At 43.9% G+C, this 10945-nt stretch overlaps 2 protein-coding genes across 2 annotated transcripts; both read right to left on the bottom strand.

The window, feature by feature from the left end:
• Positions 1 to 39: 39 nt before the first annotated feature.
• LOC127591958 (homeobox protein Nkx-2.4-like) lies at positions 40 to 2462 on the bottom strand. The gene is made up of 2 exons (XM_052052273.1): positions 1994 to 2462; positions 40 to 842 (listed from the first exon to the last, which is right to left on the bottom strand). Exons 1-2 carry the CDS (start codon positions 2394 to 2396, stop codon positions 280 to 282), a joined length of 966 nt encoding a protein of 321 aa, XP_051908233.1. The 5' UTR covers positions 2397 to 2462; the 3' UTR covers positions 40 to 279.
• Positions 2463 to 5823: 3361 nt separating this feature from the next.
• Positions 5824 to 6813, bottom strand: LOC127591963 (homeobox protein Nkx-2.8-like). The gene is made up of 2 exons (XM_052052279.1): positions 6575 to 6813; positions 5824 to 6382 (listed from the first exon to the last, which is right to left on the bottom strand). Exons 1-2 carry the CDS (start codon positions 6747 to 6749, stop codon positions 5937 to 5939), a joined length of 621 nt encoding a protein of 206 aa, XP_051908239.1. The 5' UTR covers positions 6750 to 6813; the 3' UTR covers positions 5824 to 5936.
• Between the last annotated feature and the right edge of the window lie 4132 nt (positions 6814 to 10945).

Below are 10945 nucleotides of genomic sequence, written 5' to 3'. Positions count from 1 at the left end.
TACGAATCGGCTGTCTACAATAAAGAATGGATGGAGAGCTAAAAATTCAAATATTTATTGACAATCGCAACGAACTACAAAGAACATTTAATCTTGAAAGCCGAAATAATGTAAGAGTCTGGAATCTTCTCACGTTATCAAGGCAGCCCAAACTTTGCCTCCAAGTCTGTCTTTTATACATACCGGTACCTAAAATGTGAATCCATCCATTCACCCACCCGTGATCTGAAGCGCTTTATATCAAATGAAAACTTGCAGTGTCCTCAGTCCGGTTCTGTCCTACCAAGTTCTGCCGTAGAGCAAAGTGGATCCCACCGAGGAGCCGAGCACGCCGCCGGCGTAGTCGAGCGGCGCCGTGTCCGTGTGCGAGCGGCCCCCTTTGCTCTCCCGGTGCTCCCGGCCCTCCGGCTCCTCCCGAGCATCTCGCTCCAGTTGCTGGCTGGCGGTCGTCTTGGCCTCCTCCGCCGCCGGCTCGGAGTCGCCTCGGCCGGGCTTGGCGAGCACCGCGGAGGGGCGGCGGGCGGACGCGCACAAGCCGCCCGCGTCGTGCTGCAGCTGGGCCGCTTTGTCCTTAAGCTGCCGCTTGAGTTTGTAGCGGTGGTTCTGGAACCAAATTTTGACCTGGTTGGGGCTGAGGTGGATGAGGCCGGCCAGGTGCTCCCTCTCGGGGGCCGACAGGTACTTCTGCTGCTTGAAGCGGCGCTCCAGCTCGAATACTTGCGCCTGCGAAAAGAGCACCCGACGCTTCCTCCGCGGCCCCGCCGACAAGGCCGCCTTGGCGCCGCCGTCCAAGGCCGACAGGCCGCCCGGCATCCCGCCGCAGGAGCCCATCAGCCGGGAAACTGGAAAGCGACAACGCACGGGGTCAAGATGTTAAAAAAAAAGTCAAGATGCTATTGCAAGATTTCGATAATTAATTGCCCAGCAAAGCATTGAAGGAGAGAACATGTATAATCGATATTTACTTATTCAAACTCGAACAACACGGATCGACTCAAAAGGCTGAGCAAAATAGTTCAAAAATCTACAATGATTCCACGTGTTTTTTTTCAATATATTTCAGTTGGAGTATAAAATTACACTAAAACTCAAATTACGACTCGTTTCGAAGTACAACATTACAGTATTTCCTTTTAATTTATCCTGTAACCGTAATTTAAACAAATTGACTACAACGCAGCGAATTGAAACGAAAACGGATTTGTGTCGTAAGAAATTTGACAACTAAAAAGGACTGACATTAAATTTGGGAATAAAGCCGAAAAATGTTGCTGAAATATTGTACGAAATTGGTGTAGTAATGTGAGTGAATGCAACGACGATTGATTAACTCACATTTCAGCATATTAAGTTTTTTTAAACGCCCTCGACGTTGAAGTCTGGTTCGATCACAAAACGATCACCAAATTGCCCATAAACAAACTTAAAGTAACCAAAGAACCTACAACATTTTTTGCTTGATTTTTTTTACGTGGAAAATGTAAACAAAACATTTTCCCTGAAATATTTTAACATTTTAGTAAGGCATTTTTCGATATTTGTGAACGAACGAACCCTCAGCTCTTGAAAATCACGAAAGATGAATGAAAGTGAGTAACTTTTTGCGACTGTTGAAAATAGTCCGCTTGTTCTTTTCAATACCCAACAATAGTTCTCGAATCTAAATCATGGAAACTAAATATTAATATTCGTAAAAGTGAGAAAAAAATTAAATCGACCTTTGGGTCCTTTGGTCACTTTCAGTTTTGAATCTTTCCAACTTGTAATCGTTTTTCGTTCAAATCAAAGTTGGGTTATTTTTGTGATGCAATTTTAAGCGTGGTTTGTGGATCCGTTTTGCCGTGTTGTCTTCATTTGAAAACAAAAAAAAAATGCATGAACTGGGAGTAAGTCTCCCGCAATGAATCCCCTCACACTTGTAGTATTTAAAAGGGAGTTGCAGTTTGAGTGTCCATCGTATGTGACAATGTGGATCGAAATGAACTGAACTAACTTGGTGCGTATCTTGTTTCGGGGCCGCCGTACCAGGCCGCAGCGGTAGGGGCAACACCCCTCAGCGTCTCCTGATAGGCCGGCATCTCTCCACCGCCTCCGCAGAACCCCCCGATCGACCCCGAGAAGGGCGGCACGGCGGCGGCGACGGTGCTGTAGGCCCCGGAAGATGCGGAGGAAGTGGACAGGTGCTGTTGCTGCTGATGATGATGATGGTGATGCTGCTGCTGCTGATGATGGTGGTGATGGTTGTGCTGCTGCTGGTACCGGTACAGGCTGGTCGGGCTGGGCTCCTGCACGGCGGCGCTGCCACCGAACCTCCGGTAAACGTCGTCCATGGGGCTGTGCTGCAGGATGTCGGTGACCGAGAAGGGGGTGGAGTGTCTCGGGGGGCTCAGGGACATGCTGGACGCGAGGACGCCTCCCTCCCTCCCACCACCTCGTCCCTCCTGTTGCACGATGAGACCGGGACGTGCTGCATGCGAGACCTTATCCCACCCGTGGAGGGTGGAGGGGGCGGAGTTACGGCGCTGATTGACAGCTTCGACTTGAACTCGCATTCCTCAGCAACTTGACATGCAGGTGAGTCAGCTAAGCTAATTGTTGTTCGATTTATGTGTGTCTGTGTGTTTGTGTGTGTGTGTGTGTGTGTGTTGAAGCTCATTTAATAATGTGAATAGAAAAACAAGTAGTTCCAACTCCAACAAATCTCCGTTTAATTTATTAACAAATGTATTTTTGACAAATTTTAAAAATGTTGTCGTCTGAACAAGAAGTCATTTTTCCGTATCTACGTCATAATCAGATGCTTTACATTTTCTATAGCTTGAAAAAAAATTGACGGTTGACAGAAAGCTGTGTCCAAAATGTTCACTTTGCTGTGTTCTTGTAGCTCCTCCTACATCCGGTGTTTTACCTGACGACTTCCTGCGTGCGGAGAAGGTTTGCTCGTCTTCCTTTCATTTCCTCAAGCATTTGAAAATGCGAATTGTGATGGTTAACTGAATCGCGAGTGTGTCATGACTGTCACTTGTGTATAAAATAACGTGTCAGTGTCGCCTTTATTCGAGAAAAAAAATAGAATGGCCTTCAGGTGTAAAAAGCCGTAAGAGATGAGCTGAAATATCTGTTGGCAATGGAAGCAGCTTTATACAGTATAGTCTTTAAAACGAAAAATGATGATAGAGTTGATGAAGATATTAAATGTCCAATGGCAGACTTGAATATAATTGAATATTTGCAAGCCACGATGCCACCACCCTCCGCTCCCACTTTTCACCTTCTCCCAGCAGCCAGTCGAATGATCGCACTTTCATGCTCTCTCAATTCGGACCAATAACCTGAGTGCATTCAAGAGTGGGAGACCACTGTTGTGGTGGTGGGAGGGCGGTGTGGGGGGTGGGGGGGGGGGATGTTGTAAGGACCCCTCCACACCACCTGTCTCCAGCGAGGAGGCGGGGCCACTGTTTGGACACAATCAAGTCATCGTGTTCGTTTCTATTGACATTACAGCTGCGGTGGTTGCTGTCGAAATGAAGTTGAGTTAAATTGTGTTAGGAGTCAATCTCCATCCGCGAGAGAGCCATTTTGTCGTGTTGTGGAAATGTGTAGTGAAGTAGGACGTATTCCCTAAGGGTGTCCATTCAAGTTGGGTCCCCGAGAGCCTCTTTACAGCCTGTTTTAGATGATTCACTCCTCCAAATACACCTGATTCAAGCCACGCCCCCAAACCAAAACAGACTTGCGGAGTCGTCAGTCTTTGCATAAATTATCTGACTGACGAATTCGTTTTCTGAACCTTCTTCTTCAGCAAATTGCTTGGCCAGGTGACCTGGCCTCCTTGTAACCATGGCAACGGCAACCAACATCTTTGTGACCACTCCGCAGCCATGCGCTCACGCGGGGGCTGAGCCCATCTGCCAGTTCCACTTGCCGACTGGCTGTGAGACAAACCACTGAGTGGTCGCCAGTCAAATGTCAACAAAGGAATGGAGAGGAAACAGATGGCGTGATGTCGTGATATCATTTCCTGTTTGGCCGCTGAGTTGTAATTATTATTATGAACAATAAGACCGGTCAACACGTTTTTACTCATTTTTTAAAAAATCATATAAAACTAAACATTTCTTATTTTTTTCCCACTGCTTTCAAATCTGCCCTTGTTTTTTTCCCCCCGCAGACAGCACATCAAGTTTTTATGATAGTCGGAATAGTAATAAGTGAAGTCTGTATTAATATTTATGAATGAAAGGGATATGATCAACAACAGGTGGATTTTTTTTCTGCAGCGTCACAGCTATACATAACGCGTTGTAGAATGCGTATTTCGAAAGCTTTTAGAGGTCAAACTTAAACATTCAAATGAAAAGAGCTCCAAAACTCAATGTGCGAAAAAAACAATCAAGCCTTAAAAATCGTCTAGACCCGAATTTCATTTGTGCGCGCGCGCGTGTTTGTGTTAATTCCACTTATTGTTATTTGGTCACTGTTGCTGACGACCGTGGAGTTTTAATGGCTTGGTGCTGCGTTTTCAAAGCGAGTCATTGGTCAAGGGTCTGCTGCCACCTTCCGTCAGTTCGGTAAACTGCATGTTTGCGTCGTGCAACTGAAAATACGAAAAAAAAACTTATACGAAAAATAAGTAGAATTATGACAGCATGAACGTAACTAAATGAATACGTTGCAATATTTAGCATGACTAACGGCACCCATATGACATCACAACTGGATGAATCCTAATGAGCGCGTGACGTCACAGGCCTGCCGTAACAGTGAATCTTTTCAGCGATTGTCTTTTTACAATCAACTTTTCTGAGGAGTCTTCACTCCAATAAATAATGTGTTGTATTTCCATACGTTTACATAGCTAGACTTGCGCATAATTTATTTAAAATTTCAGTGATCATTTTCACAGCCACGTCTGTTTTTCCATTTCCACTGTATATTTAATTTTCAAAGTAATATCTATTGCTGTTGCTGATATTTCGTCTGCACTTTCTACTCACGTTCCTCCCATGAATTGGACCGTGGAGGTTTGTTTGTTGATGTTGCTGCATTTGTCATTGTGTGTTAACATAACACGTTCTGACGCATTGTTCCGTGATCTTTAGAAAAAAACCCACAAAACTACAATGTGCTCACTTCACGATTATTTGTCTTTATTTCAAAAGCAAATTGAGAGTCTCAATTTCCAACCGAGCATTAGGATGGATTTCATTATGATATTGATCATGTAAGAAATGAAAGATATTTATGAGCTGGGATATGATCAAACGTTTCGGAGTCCTAATGATGGCTCATTTTTTCGTTTGGCCCAGCTCGCATGGAAAGTTTTTTTTGGGGGGGGGGGTGCGGAGGGGCTTCCTGACCCCCCACTGTCACCGCCAGTAAAGGATGACTTCAACCATCCTCCCAACCCACGTACACAAGTCGACCACAAAACATGCAACACAACACACATGACACAATAAGATTTTGGCCTCATCAAGAATTCTCATGGACAACATTAACATCTTAAAAGGTCAAATTTCAAGATGGGGTTTCTGTAGCATTTTGTTTAAAAAAATGTCATTTTTATTTTAGGGATAGCATTTACACATCACTCCACATAAAAAATCAGCTTCACTTAAACATGCAAGGTCGGGTACATAACTGAAATGTGTTCAATTAAAACGCCAGTTGGGTCAGCAACCCTGATCGAATTACTTTTTTGTTCATCCCATGAATACAAACATTTTTTAAAGTACAAAACCGTCTCGATTGATACGTTGCGCAATATTAGAAATAATTTAGAAAACCCATTTATAGAAGACGTGAAATCTTCAATCCGTCAACGTGAAATAAAACATGTTTTTAAGTCAAATTAAAAAATACGAAAAAACAATGCAATGAAAAGAGTGCTTCAAGAGTGCTTGTATCCAATGACGTGTGCGCGCTCGCGCGGCTCAGGTCCAGTTGCCGTTCCAGCAGGTGAGCCTCGCGATGGCCCGCTGGCTTAGGTGCGCGTGGGCGTATAGCGGAAAGGCCAACCGCAGGTCGAGCAGGCCGCTGACCCGCTCGCTCGGTTTCCCGTCCCGAAGCACAACCGTCGGGGTGGGAGTGGAGGCGAATCCGCGATGAGCCTGCCGCAGCGCCTCCAGGCTCCGCTCGGCGCGCTCGGCTCGCTCCCGCTTCATCTTGTAGCGGTGGTTCTGGAACCAGATCTTCACCTGGTTGGGGGTCAGCCGGATGCGGCCGGCCAGGTGCTCCCTCTCGGGCGCGCTCAGGTAGCGCTGCTGCCGGAAGCGACGCTCCAGTTCCGACGTTTGCGCTTTGGAGAAGAGGACGCGACGCTTTTTACGGCCACCGACGTCGCGCGGCTCGTCCGGTGACGCGCCCGCACGCGCGTGCACTGCGGAGGACAAAGTCGCCGTCAAACGAACTGCGGTCATTCATCATCGAGTCGTTCATTTGGCAATCAAACAATCCAATTGGAGCATATGCAAACAGAGCCGAGATTCGAACACCGAACTGCCTCAGAACCGGCAAGCATGACTTGTCCGCCTACAGCTGACCATCATGTCTGTTGTAAATTTGCGCTCACGTGACAAGTTGAGGCGAGACTCGGCGCGGTTCTTCTCGGCCTCGGCCTCGTCTTCTTCCGGGTCTTCGGCACCCGAACTGCAGCACGTCCCCGCAGCGTCCGGCAGGTCCAGAATGTCCCGCACCAAGAAGCCGACGCGTCCCAAAGACGTGGCGCGCGCGCGCGCGGGAAACATAACAAATAGCCGAAGAAGAAATTTGGAATGCGGGGAAAAGTTCTGAAGTACAATAATTTGTGTTTGTGTTTTCTTGTTCGAGAAGCGAGCATGGACTGCAGCGCAGACAAGAGCACGCACGCACGCACAAACGAGAGGCGCGTGCCCGTTAAAAAGGCGCGAGGCCGAGGAGGTGGGTCAATGTCGTCACTCGGCCACTTCCGCTTTTTTTTTGACCAAATTTGGAAGGCAAGAGCCACCACGCAAGCAGGAAAAAACAATCAAATAGTTATTTTCGAACAAATACATGCATGACGTCGATTCTAGTTGTGAGCTATCAAGCTAATCAATTCACGTTAGACTGAAGACTTGATTGACATGTCCTAAATGCAGTTTAAGGCACCTTCCTTTTTTCTTTTTGTCATAAAAAAAGAAGGCAACCAGAAAAAAGAACAACAATATGTCATGTTTTGTCAAATATCAAAGTCACAATGGGAAACAAATGTCATAATAAATAACATAATCAATCTTAGTTTTAAAAAAAACATCAGCATTTTTTCTCTTTTTTAATGTGTCACTAGGCAATTGAGTGATAAATAAATGGTTTCATAAAATAAATATAAAAAACATCTTTAGGTAATCTATTACAAACGATTAAGCAATTATGTTGGTTTGTTGCAGGGTGAACTTGTTTCTATCTCTGTAGCATCTTTGTTCCACCGCGAAATAAATGATTTATTCATGAAACCTTTTAGGAAGCTTTTCTCAAAAGGAAAACCTCTTACACAGTATGAAAGCAAACGATCACGTGTCTTATTCAGATTTGATTCAATAACATCAGTTGAGGGGTGGTTTTGAAACATTGATAATTCTGTCATTCACATCATAATCATGTCATCTATCAGCCACGGGAAATATTTTTTATCTCTCTCTTTTTTGTTAGCATTTCTCAGCGTTTTGGAATTAATGTTTGTTTATGTTTACGTCTAATTGCACTTAGGATAAAAGAAGGAATTTCAGTAAATAATAGTTTTTGATTTTCTGATTCATTGTCAACATTCATTTGTGGAGGACTAACGCACACTTTAGCTACTTTATTTTAATTAAGGCCTATTACTATTATTATTATTATTATTATTATTATCATGCTTATGCATTTTGACTTTCATGTAAAATATCTTACATACTGTATGCGTACGCGTGCGTGCGTGCGCCCGCCCGCGTGATAGAGAGAGTGAGTCGTGTGCGTGTGCGTGTGTGTGTGTGTGTGTGTGTGTGTGTGTCAGAGAGAGATCTTGCTGGGTGGTCGAACTGTGCAAACAAACACCCGATAACACACAAAGCCACAAAGGCTGCACAGCCTCCACATTTAAAGCATTTATTCCCCCTCAATACTTTTTAATGATCTCTCTCTCTCACACACACACACTCACACACACACACACACGCACATTCGGATTCACGGTCACGCGGGCAGTTGTCATGGTATTCTACTTCAAATGGGTGATCATTGCTTGTATTCATGACACACACACACACACACACACACACACACACACACACACACACACACACACACACACACACACTATATGTACTTTGTCTATGATTGAGGCCGTGCCATTGTCAGTCATTGTGTTTGCTAACTGGCAACCATTGCATGACTTGCCTGTCATCGACCTAAGATTGATTGGCGACCAGGCCACAGAGTGTCAATGTCTTCTCTGTGCTTGTGTGGAGACTCTCTCGGCCAAAGTCAGATTGACTTCATCATTCATTGAGTGGGGGGGGATACTATCGAAAAGGGACGGAGGGATTTCAAGCGTGCCGGTGACATGAAAAGGTAGATTACAAATGCGGCCCATCCGCTTTGGGCTTTGGTGCCGCCTCCCAACGTGTCAACAGCGAGCTTCGCTTCCCGCCGGGGAGCAGAGCGCCAACGCCTCCTGCTGCTCCGCCGCACCGCGCCGCGGGTGGCGAGACAAACAAAAGCACAGAGCCACAATGATGCCGCTTTGTAACCACTGTGGAACATGGAGGAACGATGGGGAGAAAAGCAATGAGCTTAGGAGGCTGGTGACAAGGAGTTGAGGAATGGATGAGGAGTTGTGGAGAGAGGAGAAAAGTTGAAGAGAAGATTGGCCCAGGAGTTCAGGAGGTGAACAGGGATGAGGTGAGCAGGCATTGAGAATTGGGTGGGGAGTTGAGAAAAGAAGCAAACAGTTGGGGAGGGAGGTAAGCATTTGAGAAAGAGGTGAGGACAAACAATTTACTGGTACTCGAAAGAACGGAAGAGTAATTCTTAATAGTGGCACAAATGTGCATTCAAATGGTTACAGTATTTAAACCCCACAATATGAATACATGGATAGAAAAAAGATCTCAGACGCACGTAAATAGGAGTAAGAAGAGGCAGAAAAAGTCCCCAACTATGATAATCTTCAGCGTGGAGTTCCCCAAGGGTCAATGCTGTGACCCCTTTTGTTCGATGTGTAAATGCTTCCAAGAGGCCAGTTAATATGTAGTTCGATGGTGCCGTACCATAGCTACAGTATGCGGATGACACTCAGATCTTGGTCTCACTGATGGCAGTTGAACTTTGGCCTGTAGATTTATTGAATTGAATTGTATACAACATTATTGTCAAATGTGCTGTACATATGTGTAACATACAGACTGCAAATTTTCATTTGTGATGGGATTTCACATTTTTTGTTTGCATTAAGTTTTGGTTAGACACAATCATGTGGTTTGGTTATAGAATGAAGGCCTAGACTAAGATAAAAATGAAACTATTTTGCTTGACATTTGAATGGTTTTGTACATTTTTAATTTAGTTGTACGTAACGTTAGTGACTTTCTTTTTTTTGTTGTTATTGTTGTCCGTACACTGCAAATTGTTTTGGACTTTGTTGAAAAATGTAATAAGCATATATAGAACAACATTGTACAGTACTGTTCACTTTTTCACTGTTCCCTTTAGTTGGCCCAGACCAGTGACCATGACAGTGAGTTCCAAAATTTGGTATTTGGGCTTCCTCTTGTGGTACTCGAAGAAATACTTAAAATAGTGTACTAATATTTATCCAGTACGGTACATTTGTGAAGATAAATGTAAATATCACTGGCTCCCTATACATTCTAGAATTCTCCTTAAGATCCTATAATTTGTTTTTAAATCTGTAAATGGCCTCGCACCACCGGCTCCATTCTGTACTGTGTACAGTTCATTTTTAAAATTTATTACTTTGGTTTTCTACTTTCTTCCTTTCAAAATTTTGCTGCTGTAAATTGCGAATTTCTCCATTGTGAGACAAAAAAGGTTATCTTATCTTATCTTATCTTACCTCTCTGAGCTTCTCCGTTCCGACACACCTGCCCTGCCTCAGGTCTGCAGACCAGACAGACACTATTAGAGGTACGGAGAGCTCAGCTTTACTGTTTTTGTGCTTTCTCCTGTCTTCGTTATTAATTTAGTGATTTATTGTGTATATGTATATGATGTTTCATCCATGTACAGCACTTTGTAAAGAGCGGTGGTTGTTTTAAAGTGCTCTATACATACAGTTGAGTTGATATGTGAACACTTATGTATTAATATTATTATTATTTTCATTTCTTTAAGCGGAAAAGTTAAATAAATCAGACATTTCATTTTGGGGGATTAGAGGGTTTTATTTCAAAGCCATATCGTGTCATCCTATTTATTTATTTATTTGCTTTCTTTTAGTTTAGTTTCAAGTACTTCTAGAGTCAAGTATTGTACTACCTAAATAGAGATATAATTATTTGGGCGTTCTATGATTAACTGCATCAAAACCAATCCAGAGGAAGCCACAATGAAAGTTCCGCCGCCATTGTTAGAAGATGTAAAGACACAATTGATCTCCATGTCAATTGGATTCCTTGTTGAACAACATTTACAGCTACAGTAAATACTTTTATTTCAATACAATTAAAGTCAAAAGGTTCACACGCGTTAGGTTGGTACGTGGATACTGGGTTGGAAGAACATAAAAGGTTGTTACTTAAAATTGCAGGGAATTTGTGTAGGTACAATGTAAAAGCAAAACAAAAGAAAAAAAATATTTGTACGTACAGAATGTAGTTTATGCACGCGTGCAGACGCTTTGTTTTGTGTTCCTTTGGTGCCACCTACTGGTGTTGCCATGCAAGCGACACACTCGCAAGATGAACTACAGTACAGAACTGGAGAG

The sequence above is a fragment of the Hippocampus zosterae genome, chromosome 19, assembly GCF_025434085.1.
Source record: "Hippocampus zosterae strain Florida chromosome 19, ASM2543408v3, whole genome shotgun sequence".
NCBI lineage: Eukaryota > Metazoa > Chordata > Actinopteri > Syngnathiformes > Syngnathidae > Hippocampus > Hippocampus zosterae.
The sequence above is the reverse complement of the archived record's forward strand: the minus strand, read 5'-3'. Positions and strand labels throughout refer to the sequence as shown.

What these genes read in the sequence shown, in the direction of transcription:
- LOC127591958 (XM_052052273.1), bottom strand. Translation starts at nt 2,396, where the DNA reads ATGTCCCTGAGCCCCCCGAGACACTCCACCCCCTTCTCGGTCACCGAC. An exon ending in CGAAACAAGATACGCACCAA is followed by an intron (nt 843 to 1,993) that starts GTTAGTTCAGTT and finishes GTCGCTTTCCAG; the next exon opens with TTTCCCGGCTGATGGGCTCC.
- LOC127591963 (XM_052052279.1), bottom strand. Translation starts at nt 6,749, where the DNA reads ATGTTTCCCGCGCGCGCGCGCGCCACGTCTTTGGGACGCGTCGGCTTC. An exon ending in GTCTCGCCTCAACTTGTCAC is followed by an intron (nt 6,383 to 6,574) that starts GTGAGCGCAAAT and finishes TGTCCTCCGCAG; the next exon opens with TGCACGCGCGTGCGGGCGCG.